This window comes from Marmota flaviventris, chromosome 3 (genome assembly GCF_047511675.1).
Source record: "Marmota flaviventris isolate mMarFla1 chromosome 3, mMarFla1.hap1, whole genome shotgun sequence".
Taxonomy (NCBI): domain Eukaryota; kingdom Metazoa; phylum Chordata; class Mammalia; order Rodentia; family Sciuridae; genus Marmota; species Marmota flaviventris.
In genome coordinates, this window is record NC_092500.1 from 39,281,517 (window position 1) to 39,300,702 (window position 19,186).

Below are 19,186 nucleotides of genomic sequence, written 5' to 3' on the forward strand. Positions count from 1 at the left end.
ACTATAGCTCTGTGGTATAATTTGAAATGGTATATTGTGATGCATTCAGTATTGCTCTCTTTTACTCAGAATTGCTTTGGCTATTCTGGGTCTTTTATTCTTTCATATGAATTTTGGGATTTCTTTTCCTAGTTTTCTGATAAATATCATTGGTATTTTGATGGTAATTATAGATCACATAGCCAAAACTTGAGAGATATCTTTGTCTTCTAATGTCCTCTTCAGTGTTCTTTAATTTTCATCGGAGAGATCTTTCACCTCTTTGTTTAGATTTGTTCCTAAGTGGGCTTTTTTGTTGTTTTTTGGATTTTGTTTATTTGTTTTGTTTCTGTTGTTGTTGTTTTGAGGCCATTGTGGATAAAATTGTTTTCCTGATTTCTTTCTCAGCAGCTTTATTATTGGTGTATATAAAAGCTATTGATATTTTTATGTTGGTTTTGTGTTCTGGTACTTTGCTAATTTGTTTATCTTTTCTGCCAGGCTTCTGGTGGAGCTTTTTGCATATTCTAGATACAGGATCATATCATTTGCAGTGTTAATTTGACTTCTTCCTTTCTTATTTATATCCCCTTTATTTCCATCTCTTGCCTAATGGTTCTGGTTAAAATGTCAGGATGCTATATTGAATAGTAAGGATGAGAGTGCACATCACTGTCTTGTTCCTAATTTTAGAGGAAATAGTTTCACTTTTCCCCCATTCAGTATGAAATTGGCTTTGGGTTTGTCATCTAGAGCATTCATAATGTTGAGGTAAGGTCCTCCTTTTTCCCTTGTTTCTTCATGAATGGGTGCTGAATTTTGTTGAAGGCCTTTTCTGCATCTGTTAGAATGATCGTGTGATTCCTCTCCCCTTCGATCCATTTATGTGGTATATTGTGTTTACTGATTTGTATATGTTGACTCATCCTTGCATCCCTAGAATGAAACCAACTTCATCATGGTGTATAATCTTTGCAATATGTTGTTGAATTTGATTTGTTTTATTGAGGATTTTACATCTGTTTTCATCAGGGAATATTGGTCTGTAGTTTTCATTCCTTGACATATCCTATTTGGTTTGGTATCAGGGTAATAATTTGCTTGGTGGGATTAACTTGAGAACATATCTTCCCTATTTCATAAAATCATTTGAGGACCATTGGAATGAATTCATCTTTAAGTGTCTGGTAGAATTCAGCTATGAATTCATCAAGTCCTTTGCTTTTATTGGAGGGATTTTATTACTACTTCAATCCATTGCTTATTATTGCTCTGGTTAGGTTTTCTATTTCCTTTTTGTTCAATTTTGGTAGATTGTATGTGTCTATAAATCTATCAGTTTCTTCAAAATATTCCAATTTTTTAGAATATAACTTTTCAAAATAGTCCCTGATGATCCTCTGGATTTCAGTGGTCTGTTGTGATAGCTCCTTTTTCATCTCTAATTTTATGAATTTGGGTCTTCTTTCTTTGGCTAAGGGTTTTATCAGTGTCATTTAGCTTTTCAAAGAATGAACTGTGTTTCATTGAGCCTTTGTATTTTTTAAAAAATTCTCTTTTATTAACTTCAGTTCTGGTGACATTTGTTTGTTTCCTTCTGTTGGTTTTGAAATTGGTTTGTTCTTGGTTTTCTAAAGCCTTCAAATATATCATTAGGTTGTTAATTTGGGATTTTTTAAAATTTTTTATCTTTTATATAGGTGGTCATAACTATAAACTTTCCTCTTAGAACTGCCGTTAGTGTGTTCTAGAGATTTTGGTATGTTGTCTTTCTGTTCTCATTAGATTGTAAGAATTTTAAAATTTCTTCCCTGATTTCTTCTATGATCCACTCATCATTCAAAAGTGTACTATTCAATTTCCATGTACTTACGTAGTTTCTATAGGTTTCTTGCCATTAATTTTTAATTTCATTCCATTATAATATTTAAAGATGGAAGGAAGAATTATATGGACTTTTTGTTTGTTTGCTAAGACTTGCTTTGTGGCATAAACTATGATGTATTTTGGAGAAAGTTCCACGGGCAGCTGAAAAGAAAGCATATTCAACTATTTTTGGATGCAGTATTCTGTAGAGTCAGTTTAGTCTATTTGGCCTGTATTATATTTAAGCCTGTTTTTTCTTTGCTGATTTTATGTCTGGATGACCTATTTATTGGTGAGAGAAGTATATTGAAATCACCCAGTATTATTGTACTAGGATCTATTTGAACCTTTATGTCAATTAGTGTTTGTTTTATGTAATTAGGTGCGCCAACACTTGCGGCATCAATATTTATTGTCATTATATCTTCTTGTTGGAGTGTTTTTTTTAACCAGTATATAGTGACCTTCTTGTTTCTTTCAATTAATCTTGACTTGAAGTCAGCTTTATTAGAGTAACCATTCTTGCTTATTTTCAGGTTTCATTTGCATAGAATATCATTTTCCATCCATTTGCTTTCAGCCTGTGGATGTCTGTCTTTGTCTTAGAGATATTTATTGTAGGCATCATATAGTAGGGTCTTGTTTTTTAATTCAGTCTTCCAGTCTATGTCTTAATTGGAGAATTGAGACCATATACAGTCAGCGTTATTTTAGGAGGTATATTATTACCTCCTGCCAATTTGATTCCTTTCCAGTATTTGATTTTGATTCTTATTCTCATTAGCTTATCTACTCTCCCAATGAAATTTATTGTTTCCTGGGTTCTCTTGGTTGTTTTAATCTTCTCTCTGTAGGGATTTCTATAACTATCTTTTGTAATGCTGGTCTAGAAGTCATGAATTCCTTTAGTTTATGCTTATCTTGAGTGGGTTTTATTTCTCTTTTGATTCTGAGGGATAGCTTGGATATAGCAATCTTGTTTGACAGTTATTTTCTTTCAGGGCTTTACCTACTGCTAAGCCCTCCTGGATTGTAGCTTCAGCTGAGAAACCAGAAGTTATTCTGATTGGTATGCTTCTAATTGTGGTTTGATGTTAAGGCTCTTTTAAAATTCTATCCTTGTTCTGTATATTAGGCATTTTAATTACAATGTGTTGTATAGAGGTTCTTTTCTGGTCTTGTCTATTTGAGGTTCTAAATGCTTCCAGTATCTGAATGTCCATCTCATTCTCAAAGTTTGGACATTTTTTTTTGCTCTTATTTCACTGAATATGTTACCAAACCAGTGGCTTATATCTCTGCTCCTCCCTAGGTACCTATGAGGCTTGAGTTAGGTCTCTTATTGTTGTGTAAGAGTTTTAGAGTCTATGGCCATACCATTCTGAACATGCCCGATCTTGTCTGTACAAGAGTTCTTAGGTATTCTGATTATCGTTTCTTTCTTCCTCTTCCTTTCCTTTCTCACTTTCTCTCTCCCTCTCCTTCCTTCCCTTCCATCTGAATGTTTCATCTTTGTCTTCAACTTCTGAAATTCTGTCCACTAATCAATTGCAGAAACCTTACTAAGTTTTTATTTGATTCATTGTGCCTTTAATTTCCAAGATTTCTGATTGGTTCTGCTTCAGAAACTCTTATCTATTGAAATACTCTTTCATATCCCATATGTTCTCCCTTAGTTCCTTTCTTAGATCTTTTTAACTCACTGATCATTTTAGCAGTCAGCTTTTTAAATTCGGGGCATTTGTCTACTTTAATGTTTGTGGATTTTGTTGTTCAGTGGTTGTAAACTTTTGGAGGTATCTTGTTGGTTTGTTTTCTCAGACCCTAAGATTTGTGCATCAGCTGTGAAGGATTCCTATTCCTCGTTTGTGTGAGGGTCTTTTGGTGAGCAAGAATCTCATTATAACCCCTGGACTTGGTATATCTTAGTATCAACACATCATATCAGATCAATAAAAGTGCTAAGATCCACCACCAGCACTGCTTTGAGAGGAAGGAGTAACTGCCAGTAACACAGTGTTTTTTTTTTTTTTTTTTTTTTGGTTCTGGGGATAGAAACCAGGAGTGTTTAACCACTGAGCCACATCCACAGACCTTTTTAATATTTTATTTAATGAGACAGGATCTCACTAAGTTGCTTTAGGGCCTTACTAAGTTGCTGAGGCTGACAATGAACTTATGATCCTCCAGCCTCAGCCTCCTGAGCCACTGGGATTACAGGTATGTGCCACTGGGTCCAGCAACCATGGTAATTTAAGAACAAACCATATATCAGCATATTTAAAAAAAAAACAAACTTACTGCTAATGATCTGTATAATTCTGCTAACCAATGAGAAAAGTGGGTGTGAAGTAATACAGAATAGGATGAAAAGCTAAGCATTAGTGATAATGTACCTATACTAACGTATATTGGATGAAGAGAAAAAAAAGAAAGGAAAAAAGTGTGGGGAGGGAAAAAAAAGAAAAAATAAGGAAATAAAGAAGGAAAAGAGAAGGGAGAGAATGGAGCTGAGAAGAGTGGTATCAAGAAAAATTCCAATGGAAAGACTACATAAAATTAATTGTAACTATTAAAAATGCAGTAATAATCATGAAAAGATTCATTTTTTTTCTGAGATATTTAAAATGGAGAAATTTATTTCGCACGCTGTCCTGGTTATAAAACAGATGTGAGCTCATCCATTTGTAGTTTTCATGCTTTGGGTGAGGCAGCACACAGAAGAGGCATGGGGCTCTACAGCAGCTGGGGTGTGGGGTAGCAGCTTGTTGATGCTAGTGGGTAGTGGCTGGGCATGGAGGAGAGGGTAAGTTGCTGGGGGGCTTCAGGGTGCAGGATGGTGGCCTGTGGCTGGAGTGTGGGGGTGTTGTCATGACACAACTGTGCCAACTGTGGTGGCACAGGGGTGGCTGGGAACAGAGGCTTGCATTGCTCCCTAGGCACTGCCCTTACCAGCAAAGTGGTTGGCAGAGTCCTGCATTAGTATACAGCTCCATAGCTGTCACACACTCTGAAAGTGTGGGGTACCCTTCTCTACTTCACCCTACACCCATTGCAGATGCTTGTCAGTCCTCCAGTCTCAACAGTTCTGCACAGGTTACTGTCTACCTGTGTCAAAGGCATTTCCTATGATATTATTAACTAGTATCTATAGGTGGGATGAAGGTGTAGAGATTTAATTGCTTCCTAATCTTAGATGTGGTCTCTGCAAAATGGCTGCCTGGCACAGTTCTCTGCCAGTGAATTGAGAAAAAATGAAGCATTTCTTGTTTACAAGGTAGCTTTGAACTCCTGTCCTAACTTAACTCAGTCTTTCTTCTCTACCACTGTTTTGAAAGTAAGCTTGCCATCTTTGCCTCTTCTTTCTGCCTTTGTTATTCCTCCCCCCAGACCTGTCCTGATAGTGCAGATGCTTATTAATGGTTAACAAATACTTCCCTGTTTTCTCTTCCAGTAACCAAATTTTTCAGGTCCCTTAAAGTCTCTAACCTTCCAGTTATTGTGAATCAGTGCATTCTGTCACCCACCTCTGATCAGCTGTTTTCTTATTGCTCTGATTCCCTGAGGAGTTGAGATCTGCAGCCTATCTCATCTCTTCCATCTTGTCTTCCCGAACCCACATGTGTTTATTTTTCACATTTTACTCATACAGTATTTAAGCATGCTATTTTGCATCTTGTCTTTTTTGCTTAAGACTGTGTACAGACTTCTGCAATAGTACATAAAGAACTTCCCTATTATTGTTTTTTTTTTTTTACAAATGTGAATGTTCCATTTTATAGCTACACTGTAATTTTTCTAACTATTGAGGACTATTCAGTTTGTTTATGTTTTGCTATTATAAGTAATACAGTGATGAAAAACTTTGTACATGTGTTATTTTGCATATTTGTGTATAAAATCTATAGGATAAAATCCTTCCCTGAAATTGTTGGGTGAAAGGAATATATATTTATAATTTTGGGGTTATTTCTAAGATGTTATTTTCTGTTGTTGCAGCATAAGCAGTTTTATTTTTTTATTCAAAACACTATATATTATTTTCAGTGGCATAGAATTTTATTTATTTTTTGATGTGTTTAATGTTTTCTACAACTTTCCTATTATTGGAATTCCTCAGTGCTTAACATTTTTACTATTGTAAGTGATTCTAGAATTGACATCTATATAGTTTAAACCTTTTTGCATTTTGAATTATTTTCTTTGATCAGTTTTCCAGAGAGAAACTTACTGGGCTGAAAAATGTAAAACATTTTAAGTATTTAAAAAGAATAATACATATCATCTCAGTTACTTTTGAAGCTTATCAGTTTGTGTACTCAGTGGTATCTTATTAGTAATTTTTATTCTAAAACAGTCTCAGTTTACTGAAAACTTGCAAGTACCACATAAAGAACTTTTTCCCCCCAGGCTGGAGTTGTGGCTCAGTGGCAGAGCGCTGGGTTTGATCCCCAGCACCACATAAAAATAAATAAACAAAATAAAGATATTGTGTCCATCTATAACTTTAAAAAATTTTTTTAAAAAGGAACTTTTTCCCCTCATATTGTTTTGATATTAAGTTGCTAATCTCATGTTCCATTAGTCTTAACACTTAACTGTGTTTTCCAGAAAAGAGAGAAAAAAATAGTCTATGATATAACTAGAATGTAGTTTTTAAAAATGGAAAGTTAAGCCAGGTCCAGTGGCACATGCCCATAATTCCAGTGTCTTGAAGGCTAAAGCAGGAGGATCTCAAGTTCAAGGTCTGCCTCACCAAGGGCCTGTCTCAAAAAACAGATGAAGAAATAGCTCAATATAGAGCACCCTTGAGTTCAATCCCCTGTACCACTGAAAAATAAGGAAAGGAAATTAATTTGACACATTATCATCTAATATTCAGACCTCATTTAAATTTTACCAATTGTCCCAATTGTTTCCTAGTTTATAACAGAAGGATCTAATTCAGAATCATGTGTTACATGTACTTGCCTGTGGCTCTTTAGTTTTCCTCAATCTTTGAGAGTTCCACAGTCTTTCCTTAATTTTTTAAATATTAACACTTGTGAAGATTGTAGATGAATTATTTGGTGATATTTCCAGCAATTTTAGTTATCTGATGTTTACTTCTGATTAATTCAGGTTATACATCTTTGTTGGGAATGTTATAGAATTGATGCTTAATTCTTTTGTTGCTCCTTATCAGGTGGTACATGATTTTGATTTGTTCCATTGATGGTGATGATCACTTTGGTCATGTGATTATGTCAGGTTTCACTGTAGGATTATTTGTTAGGTTTCACTGTAAGATTATTCTTTCTTCCTTTTCTAAGAAGAATTTTGTGGATAATTACTTTGAGTCATCAAACTTCATATCTATCCATCCGTCTATCTGTATCCGTAGTGACTCACTATTACTTAATTTATTTTATAGATTATATGCCTTACTCTGTTAGTTTCTTTTGTCTTAAAAGAACACAAATTTATTGTCTTCTTGTTCTGTAAATTAGAAATCTGACACAGGTCTTTTGGGCTGAACTCATAGGCTAAAATCAGGTCTGTGTTCCTTTCTGGAAACACAAAGGAGGAATCTGTTTCCTTGATCCCCACCCCCACCCCCACACCTTAGAGGCTAACTGTATTCTTTAGTCCATGGCTCCTTTCCTTCTTCAAAGCCAGGGACTTGTGAGTTGAGACCTTCTCACATTGTATCATTGTGGCCTTTGTTCATCAGTCACATCTTTCACTGGTCTTTTTCTGCCTCTCCCTTTCACTTCTAATGAAATTTAGTGATTACATTGGGCCCATTAAATAATCCAGAATAATCTTATTTAAGTTCAGTTGATTAGAAACTTTAATAGTCATGTAACCTTACAGATTCTTTGAGGGGTATTATTCTGCCTAGCTCATTGTCATTATTTGTTTTGATATTAAAATTGTACTAGCTTTGGCCAGCAGGAATTCCTTTACATGTTTGTATCTTTTGTCATGTCTCCATCATTCTTGGAGCACCTTCTTGTTTTCTGGTATAATAAGATTACAGACTGACCTTGAACTTTTCCTATCACAGCTTAACAGCTGTGTCCCTAAAGAGCCCTGGTTCCTTTTTCTCGAATGATATTTTGAAGTCCCCAAATCTGTGCTTTAGATTTCAAATATTTTAAGTCCATTGTTTTTGGGGTGTCACCATCCCCAGTCCTCTGTGCACAGACCTACAAAATGTATGTTTGTATACATACCCATACACACACACACATACACCTGTTTGTTTTCTGCCTGCCTGCCTAGCTGCCTACCTATATCTGTCCATCTAGATATTGAATTTATTTATACTGATACCTCCAATTCTAACACTACAGGTTGTTCTAGCATTTGTAATTCCCCTTTGTGACATTGAGAAACCTGTTTCCCACTATCCTTACCATGTTTTCTTTTTTGTTCAAACCCTCCACATGTAATCCATCTTCCATTGTCACCTTTCCTCCATACTTATGCCGTCCATACTGCAAGTAGTTCTGCCATCACATACTGGCTCTTGCTGGACACTCTTCTCACTTTTTTCAGGCTTAGGCATCTCATGCCAGGCTACAGGGTGCCTCCTTATCCTTTGACCAGGTGCTCTTCCCCAGGATTTCTCTTCAATTATGCTCAGACTTTGTACCTTTATGCTGGATTGATCCTCCATGGGGACTGATCCTCAACCTGATTAGGTTTTTTAAAAATTTGTTTATTATTTATTTATTTATTTTTGTTGATGGGCCTTTATTTTATTTATTTTATTTTTATGTGGTGCTGAGACTCATACCCAGTGCCTCCCACATGTTAGGCAAGTGCTCTACCACTGAGCTACAACCCCAGCCCCTGGTTAGGTTTTGACTTCTCCATGTGGACATACTCTTCATCCTTCCTGAGCTCTGGTACAGAATACCCAGAGCTCTCTGAGGTTCCATATTCTTTACTCTTCTAAAACTAACATTCTAACAACACTTTATTCTGTTTATTTTCAGAACAAATTAACTTCATACCCTGCTTGGGGCTCTAGCTGATCCTTCATGGGACTCCCTTTCTAACCTTACCTTAGAACTGAGGCCTTCTGTCCCTGCTTTGTAGACACTGTTCTCATTTTGCTTAGGTTCTGGTTTCTTGGGCCAGACTAGTCTTTCTGTTATATAGTGATCTCCTCATTTTGCTTGAACTCTTTACTTTCTATGCCAAGCAGCTCTTCTTTGTGTAGAATGCTAGTCTCTTGGTACCCTGGTCTGAATCATGAAGTTTCTTCCCTTCCTTGTTCTACCCCATCTAATGGCTTTGGGGTTGACTTATTCAGGAAAGGATGGCAAAGTATGAGGGTTCCCCTCCCTTTAAAAATCTTTCTTAATAAAGTTCTTTTTTAATTCTTTAGTTAATTTTTTATGCATTATAGGAATTTGCAGCCATCTTCAGCAATGTATCTGACTAAATTATATAACCAATGTAGATATTTTAAGTTAGCACTGAGAGCCAGTTAGTATGGTATACCAAAGTTTTACTGAGGGTTCTGGTTTTGTTGCTAATTAGGTTACTTGAAAAACCTCAGTGTTGTTTTGGTATATTCCACTGGACTTGTATTTGTCTGATCTTATTTCAAAAATGCGTTCCAATTTGTTTATATGTTACAAGTTCTTATCTGTAAAGACTATGTTCACGGTATTTCCTTATTGACCATTCTAAGCTTAAATGAGGCAGAATGTTTAATTAAACTCACACAAAACACTGTGTTTTGCCAACATTTTCTCGGCTCTACATAGTTGTTTCCCTTTTCTTTAGTAATGTCAACTGTCTCATTGCAAGGAAGATTATTCAAGGAAAAGGATATTTGAAATCAGTTGTATAATAGACTTTGGGGTTTTTAGAATATCTAATTGCATAGTTGCTAAAACTTTTAAAACCAATATCAGTCTTACCAGTTGTACTTCCTATAAGCAGTTTTAGTGATAGTTGTATTTCTCCATTTTTTCTACATTTAGAATGAAATTGTTAACTTAAACAATTATGATAATTATTAAGGATGTTCTTAGTAATCATATAGTTAAGTTCCTTTGTTTAGAATTTTTTGTGGCCACAGAAATTTCTAATTAACAAATCTAAGGTGGATTTTATATTTGTGTAGAATTTTATTACAACGTGAAGGAATGTTTAACATTTTTCTCTTTAAAATTTTAAAGTACTCTTGCTGTACTATATGGTTGATTTTGTTTATTCTATCTAACATTTCTAATTCATTTTATGTCCAATTTTCTCGTCTTTGACAAGGTACAGAGATCACTTTAAAAATCCATTTGTAGTTGTCAATTTCTTATGCATGTAAGAAACAAGCTGCCACCACTTCTAATCTCTAATAATGCTAATACAATGTAGTCTGACCAATTTCGTGAACATCCGTCGCTAAAGTTTATAATTTCACTTTTAGAATCACTGCAAAATAACTTTTAGCTTCAAGATGTGTAGTTTGATAATAATTCAACTTTACCAATAAAGAGTAAGCCTAAGTGATACCTGTCTGCATCAGGATTTCTTAACTATTGAAGTACTCTTTATTTAGAAATATGTATAACTTAAATTCTAATTGTTTACATGATTTGGACATAGAATGATAATGATCAGGCATATCAGAGTTCTCATTTTATTAGCTGCAACAAGTTAGTCATATAGAAAATATTGTGCTAAACTTAGTAGATGGGGGCTGGGATTGTGGTTCAGTGTTAGAGCACTTGCCTAGCATGTGTGAGGTACTGGGTTCCATCCTCAGCACCACATTAAAAAAAATAAATAAATAAGATTAACTTATTAAAAAAGAAAAAAACTTAGGAGATGTGTTTTAAGTGACTAGTGGCTTCGAAAATATAAAATTTTGTAAATAAATGTAGAAATCTGATGTTATTATATGACTATTTGTTAGTATACTTAGCTGGAGTTTATTATTGTCTTTATTTTATAAACTTGTTAAAGTGTAAAATTTATTATTATGCTGTTACAGGTTAATGTTGCTGAAAATGTCCTACATTTCCTTTTCTGCATTAAAATTCTGCTTTCCATCTGTATTAATATTTATGGAAAATACCTATCTCAAGCTTCAGAAATAGTATTTGTTCTTAACATTTCAATTGGTAAACTAGCAACCTACAAATACATAAATCTAGTATGTGATTGCTTTCTTTTAGCAATTCTGCTTACTCCATTTCAATAAGAGGTAGCTTACACAATCAAGCATAAATGTGGCATGTACTAAAACATTTCAGATTAGGTGGAATGAGAGATGTGATGTTTCAGAACTTTATTTTAGAAAGGTTGGCATTATCAACATTTTTTCTCATGTATATTTATTATGAACACTAAGGTATGTTTGTTTTAGTTCATATAGGATGATGATTTTTTAAAAATATATAAAATATTAATTGAAATACTGTTTGAGAAATTTTAGGAGGAAAAGTTCCATATGAAATCATTATCCACATTTAGTAATATGAACTTTGAGTGGATACATATGAGCCTAATACTTCTGCTTTATCTAAGCAGCCAGTGATAAACATTTTAATCTAGCTATTAAGCTCTCAAAAATAATTTTAAAGCTAGATCTATCTATCTATCTATATAGATAGATACAGACCTATCTATATATGTCTCATACACACACACACACACACACACACACACATATATATATATAGCTGTTATTTGCTAGAGATACCATATTTTTATAAGTAGGGGATTTGTTTGTTACATAAAGAAGAGTCTTGTCTCCTCATTGTTAGGAGGCATGGTTTAGGGAATCCGTTTTAATGATAGGCAGGTAATAAATCCTTTAAAGTTTACTTTTCTAGATTTTTGTGGCTGACTTTGTAATAAGACCAGCTGATTCCCAGTGATATGTAAAATGTCTTTGTATCAACTGTCAGAGCATGACTTCCCTAGAAGTAATTCTGTTCATGGGATAAGGACCCCCCTCCCCACACCAACAGTCCAGGATACTATCGCCTGATTACTTCATACATTTAATTTCCCAAGTGGTGCTTTCCCAACTGTGGATTACAAAGGAAGTTATTTCCCTAAGCTGTCCATATATATTTATTGGGTTTAAAGAGAGAAAGGTGAATCAAGGGGGTATCCCTATCTTTCAGAAGCTTATATTTTACTTAGAAAAGAAGATATATAAATGAAAAATTGAGATAAAGTTATATTTAAGTGATTTAGGCTGTTCTAATTGGAATTTATTGACTTGGAATAATTAAAACAGATTTATTAAAATTTTATATAGAGTGGCTGGGGTTGTGGCTCAGTGGTGGAGTGCTTGCCTAGCATGTGAGGTTCTGTCCTCAGCACTGCATATAAATACATAAAATAAAGGTCCATTTACAACTAAAAAATATTTTTTAAATTTTTATATTTAAAAAATAAATATTTTTCCATATCCCAGTTAGCTTTTAAAAAATTGTAATCAAATTTAAATTAAGCCTGTTGAAAAGGTGTTGTGTTAATTGTACTCATGTCATTTAATCCCTACAACAACCAATTGGCATCATTGTTATTCCATATATAATGAGGAGACCAAGACTGATAGAAGTTTAAATACACAGTTTTATATCTACCAGGTTGTCTGTCTGGTTGGAACTTTGCTTAATTCTTCCTTTTAACCATCTGGTTTGCTGTACTAATTTTCCAAATGGCTATCTTTTATTGTGTTATGCAGTCAGTATTTACTGTCTAGCTCTGGAACTTGGTCATTTCATAAAGGGAGCTTATTCTTTGATTTCAACTAGGTTAGAAATTAATTATAGAGTCTTTCTTGGAGACTTAATGATAAACATTTTTTAAAGGTTATTAATCAGTTTTTTAAAGACTCATTTAATTTTAACCTGTTTTATTAAAATTAAACTGTAAAAATATTTGGAGAGCCTTGGCTATAAAAATTACTGCTTGCCTGGTTAGTTGCAAGGTGATTTTTCCACCCTAGTGGTTAATGTTAACTTTCAGCAGTCTCTCCTTTTTCCCTTCCTCCCTCCCTCTGCCTGCCATGCTTGCCTTCTCTCTCTTACTCTCCCTCCCCTCTCTCCCTCCCCTCTCTCCCTCCCTCCTTCCCTCCTTTCCTTCCTTCCTTCCTTCCTTCCTTTTCTGTCATCACAGTAAAGTATACTTTCTCACTTTTCATTTTTTAGTTGTATATAGTCTAAAAATAATGATCATTGTTTATATGTGGTAACTTGGCTTTTTATTTAAAAAAACAAGGCATAAAAAAGTCAAAGGGAGGTTTATGGTTGTAGCTCAGTGGTAGAGCACTTGCCTAGCATGTGTGAGGCACTGGATTCACTTTTAAATAAATGAACAAACAAGCAGACAAATAATAAATAAATAAATAAATGGATAAATGAATAAATAAATAAATAAAGTTTCATCCATCAGCAACTAAAAATATATATTTAAAAAAATAAAGTCAAAGGGAAATATATGAAGATTATAATGGTTGACTTTTAAGTGTCCATTGACTTCTAAAAGAATTTTTTTTGAGAGAGAGAGAATTTTAATATTTATTTATTTTTTTTAGTTTTCAGTGGACACATCTTTCTTTGTATGTGGTGCTGAGGATCGAACCCGGGGCGCACGCATGCCAGGCGAACGCGCTACCGCTTGAGCCACATCCCCACCCCTTCTAAAAGAATTTAAATTGACTAATGATGTCCTATGTACCCCAACCATTTTCTGAGCTTTTTAAGTACTTAAACTTTTTAATTATAAGAGTGATTGGTTTGGACTGAAAAATCAGATATAGTTTTTTTGTTTAACCAGTGGTGTGAATTTAAAAAAAAAAAAATCGTTGTAAATTGCTTCTTTCAAAATTTGATATTCTCAACTGTTTTTTTAGTTTTTCAACTGTTTTTATAATCATGCACGCGCACGCACGCGCGCGCACACACACACACCGTCCAAACTGATTTGTCATTACTTTTACTTTACAGGAAACATCTAGAACTGTTTCAGGCAGATATAAAAGGTAAGAATCCTTATGTTTTAACTTATATTGTATAATGAGTGTGATGTCTGTCTGACAGTGACCTAACCAAGTAGAACTGTTCAAGGCAACTCTTTGAAAAGTAAGAAACTTTAACATTGTGCTCTTAGAAAGAAATTACATTATAGGCAGGAGTTTGATGTCTTACCATGATTTTGTTGTATCTTGTAGTTTTTGAAAACTGCCTCCCCCTGAATTTGCATGGGTCCAGTGAACTTTGCAAATAATAACTTTAAAATGGCTTACAAGTAGACCAGTAAAATAATCAAAAGACTGGGTATGTAGCTCTGTGGTAGAGTGCTAACTGGATTCAATCTCAGTATCATAAGAAAAAAGGAAAAAACCCACAAAATCTAGAATCTGATTTTATATCTGAAATTAGTATCAAAATCTAGTATCTGAAATTATCCATTCTTAAATCTGATAGGAATGTGTTATACCTTATATCAATAATTCATTTCTTTTATCAACCTATCAGCAAGTTGTAGCAATGACTAGAATATGCATGTTTCTTAATAAGGGTATCTGTTGACAGATGGAGATGGTTAATAGGTTGAAAGATAAAACTTTGATATCATATGATAGAAAAAATAGCATACATTGTGTAAATGTATGTAAGTACACACACTAACAGGTGGAAATAACTCAGAAGCCTTTAGAGGAGTCAAGTAACCACAGAACTAGTTTTATGTGCATATATGTGTGTGTGCGCATGCATTATTTTGGCACTGGGGATTGGTGATTGAACCCAGGGGCAATTAACCACTGAGCCACATCCCCATCCGTTTTTTGTTTTTTATTTTGAGACAGGGTCTGACAGAGTTGCTGAGGCTGGTCTGAAATTTGTAATCCTCTTGCCTCAGCCTCCTGAGCTTCTGGAATTAACAGGCACTGCACCCATCTTTAAATATATTCTTACAAATTACTAATTAAGTATTTAATTCCTGTATCAAAAATGTCAAGAATGTACTTTTTTTGTTTGTTTTAAGCACTGAGTCTGTTAAACATTCAAACTAGTTCTTATATTTTAAAATGGAATCAATTCTTGTCAAGAGCTTTTCAGTTCTCATTTGATTCTAAATTTGTTTCATAGGAAATTGATTAGAACCTTTTTAATTTTGGAAAATGAATTATTTATTTAGAAAAAATTTTATGCAAGATTTAAAGTGTTGCAATACAACTATGTTAACTTTTTTTTCTAAATGGAACTTTCTTATACCATTGTTTTAAAACCAGTAGTTCTTATTTGATTACACATGTGTTTTGAGAACCATGCAATAGCAAGAAATATCCTTGATTTGTTGGCCAATGATCAAACTAGAAAAACTTGTCAAATTCTTTAAAAAGTGAGAAATCCAGACTAAGAAGTATCAAATGTGTCTGTATTACATATATTGTATATTTTGCCAGGCCTCCAATATCTATAGCTCTTTTGGTTAATGAATTTTTCAAAAGAACATGAAAACCACAAAGTGGTACTTTAAAGTGAATTGGCATATTGGTGCAGTTTATGGACTGAATTTTTCCCTGGTGGATTTGTGAATTTATCTGTTGTAAATATTCTTAGCTAAGATTTTTTTATAATATTTACTATTTACCAGTTACTGTTCCTTTTTACATACATTCATTCCCCAATAGTATTATGAGGAAAGTGATTATATTATCACCATTTTACAAAGAAGGAAACTGAGGCACAGTGAAGTTTAATGATTTGTGTGAGATTAAACATATTAATTGGCAGATTTTGTCAACATATATTTCTTTACCTCATTGTAGTATCAGTTTGCCTAGTATGGGTAAGAATGGGGTATTGTGGAAGTTTGATATAGCTTATTTAGTCTCTAAGTCTTTGGAAGATTCCAATAGCTAGAATTTTTTGTTTAATATAAGCTTGAAAAAAAATTTTTCCCCAGTGACTACTGCATATATGATCCTGGATTTCCCAGTCTACCCAGCTCTCTTTGTTAAGATAACTTTTGTTCTTAATTATAATCTTGAGGTATTAGAAGTTCTGAAGTATCTATATAATTATGAAAGAGAAACTATGCACTAATGTTTGGCATAATTTTACTTTCTTTTTTGTGTTAGGGATTTAACTCAGCCCTTGCATAGCTTAGTAGGAGCTGTACCATCCCCTTCCCCATAATTTTATTAAATGCATTTTATATGTTTTATTTCTTGGTAAATTAACCACTAAAGCTGAAAATACTGTTGTCATTTTATTATTTTTTAAAAAGTCTCATTAAAATGTAATTTAAGTACCATAAAAAATCGCCCTTTTAAGGTGTATAATTCACCAATTTTTAGTATATTCCCAGTTTTTAAAAACATAATATTTTTTTAGTTTTAGGTGGACACAATCTCTTTATTTTTATTTTTATGTGGTGCTGAGGATCGAACTCCGTGCCTTGCACATGCCAGGCGAGCACGCTACCACTTGAGCCACACCCTCAGCCCTATATTCCCGGTTTTATAGAGGTATCACTACTCTCTGGTTCCAGGGTTTGTTTCCCTTCCTAAAAGGAAGGTCCTACCCATTAAGTACTCAATCTCCATTTTGCTCTTCCTATATCTCCTAGCAGTCAGTTATTTGTTTTCTGTATATAGGAGAGATTTCATATAAATATAAACACATAATAGGTGGCCTTTTATGTCTGTCTTTTTTCAGTTAGTATGTTCTTAGGATGTATATCATAATCATATCATATCACCATGTGTGAATATACCACATTTAATTTAGCCATTTATTAGTTGATGGTTGGTATAACAAAATATTATATACATTGTATAATTTGATATAAAAGTTCATGTACAATTTTTGTGTAATCTTTTATTCTTATAACAGAAATTTTTTATATTGTTTTGTTGAAGCCCCCCCGCCAAAAAAAGAAAAACATAATAAACATTATATGTCATTATTGATTCATTCAGAATCAGTGCTAGTTGTTTGGGAGACTCATGTTAAGATGAGGAGTATACAGTTTTTGCTGTTCTTACTGAATATTGTGAACTACATTTGAAAAAAAATGTTTTCTGGATATGTTTTGTCTAGTTCTCAAGTGGTAATATTTGAATACTCAGGTGTATTTAATGAAAAAAAATTAAATATAGTGAATATATTATATATTTAATAGCTATATATTCTACTATATTCTTTATATAATAATGTAAATGTATTTACTTTTAGAAACCAGAAATAAGGATGTATAATGATATCCTATAACTGGGGGGGTGTACTGAGGACTAAACCCAGGGTCGCTTTACCACTGAGCTACACCCGTATCCCTTTTTAATTTTTATTTTGAGAGAGGGTCTCATTACATTGGCCTGGACTGGCCTCAAAATTGAGATCCTCCTGCCTTAGTCTCCCAAATCACTGGGATTATAGGCATACACCACCATTCCCAGCTGGAACAACTATATTTTTAACAGTGAGATAGGTTATAAGCTATTACATTCATGTAAACAATACAATGTAGCCATTAAGATACTATAGATGGAGCCGGGCATGGTGGTGCACACCTGTAATCCCAGTGGCTCAGGAGGCTGAGACAGGAGAATCACGAGCTCAAAGGCAACCTCAACAACAGCAAGGCACTAAGCAACTCAGTGAGAACCTGTCTCTAAATAAAAATACAAAATAGGGCTGGAGATGTGGCCTGGCCTAATGGTCGAGTGCCTCCTGAGTTCAATCCCCAGTACCAAAAAACCAAGATGCTATAGATGGACTAAAGTTGTCTCAGTGGTAGAGCTCCTGCCTGGCACATGTGAGGCATTTGGTTCGATCCTCATTACTACATAAAATCAAAATGAGTAAATAAAATAAAGATCTATATAAAAAGATGCTATAGGAAAAAAAATGAAACGTAGGAAAATTATTACCAATTTATGTTAAATGGGGAAGGACCGATAGAGCATAAGACTACAACAAAACAAAATTTATCAAGTATTCTTAATCTGAGATCTGTTGATGTCGTGAGCTGTTAAAATTGTGTGTAAAAAGATATTGCTTATTTTTCTGAGAAAAAAAAAAGCTGTTTTTTTTTTCATCATATTGTTAAGGGGTCTGTGATCCAGAATGAAAACTTAATGTTGTAAAATGTTAATAGTAGTTATCTCTGGGTTGATGGGATTGCCGAAATATTAATTTTTATTTTTTAAGTGAATATATATCAACATTTTAATAAAGAGTCTAAGAGTTGATTTTGATTGTTAGTTTTTGGAATGTTCGTATTTTAAGGAAGAAAGGAGAGAAACCTATAAAGAGCATAGGGCTGTTTTGAGGTGTGGGAGTAGTGGTAGGAGAGCACAGGTTAGTGAAAGACACTAAAAATACAGAAACCAATCATGTACTTATTGGTTATATAGGTATTTTGTGATATATCCAAATACTTCTGGATATTTAATATCCAATCTAAAAGTAGATTTTTACCCATGAGTCTTATAATCATTAAGCTTTAAAATGTCTATATTCGTGGAAAATTCCTCTAGCTATAATCTCTTGATGCTGCCAATCTCATTCTCATGATAGTTTTAGAATAACAGTGCTATTTCTATGACACCCTCTCATCTTTCCACAAAAGATGAGAAAATTCCCAGAAGGGGAAAAACTTCCAATAAAGGGTGATATTTATCTCTGATGATACTGTATATTCGTTTCCCTTTTCTGAACATTATGGTTAATATCTTTGTAGCTAAGAGCAAATGGAGGATTCCTTTTGGATCTTATTAGTTAGAGATTTTTGTTAACATTCCTAAGTAGAACACTACAAACTTTTTGGAGTTAATGAAACAATCTTTTATTGTAAGTATTTTCCATTGTGCATATCTGGCCTACAAAATAGGTTAAAAATGCTCTGTTTTTAGGATAAGCAGCTAAATTTGGCAGTAAAATCAAGTAACACAGTTCTTCATAATTATGACAGTATTCCTTTCAAACCTAATATGTACTGGGGATACAAAACACTGATTTTATTTTCAGTAATAATTATTTCTTACTTTTAAACTTGCATAATGGTACCATTTGTGTATTAACAAGCATACTATGAAAAGAGATTTTTTAAAATTGTTGATAGATTAAACTTTTAAAAAAATAGTGTTTTACTTTTTAGTTGACATATTTATACATACTTTTACAGGGTCTAGTAAATTCAGTATACAATGTATAATGATCAAGTCAGGTAATTAACATTCCATCTCATTTATCATTTCTATATTTTGGGAATCTTTTGACTATAGTTATTTTTAATGCATCATAAATTGTTGTAGACTATAATTACCCTACTGTGGTATAGAACACTATAGCTGATTCCTGCTGTG

General features: G+C 33.6%; 1 protein-coding gene across 2 annotated transcripts in view; it reads left to right on the forward strand.

The window, feature by feature from the left end:
• Positions 1–19,186, forward strand: part of Pawr (pro-apoptotic WT1 regulator) — a 105,743-nt gene that overhangs the window by 69,021 nt on the left and 17,536 nt on the right. For both annotated transcript variants that reach the window (XM_071609665.1, XM_027919728.2), the window contains one exon: positions 13,815–13,849. In XM_071609665.1, the coding sequence (XP_071465766.1) occupies positions 13,815–13,849 (35 nt within the window). The remainder of the gene's footprint in view (positions 1–13,814; positions 13,850–19,186) is intronic.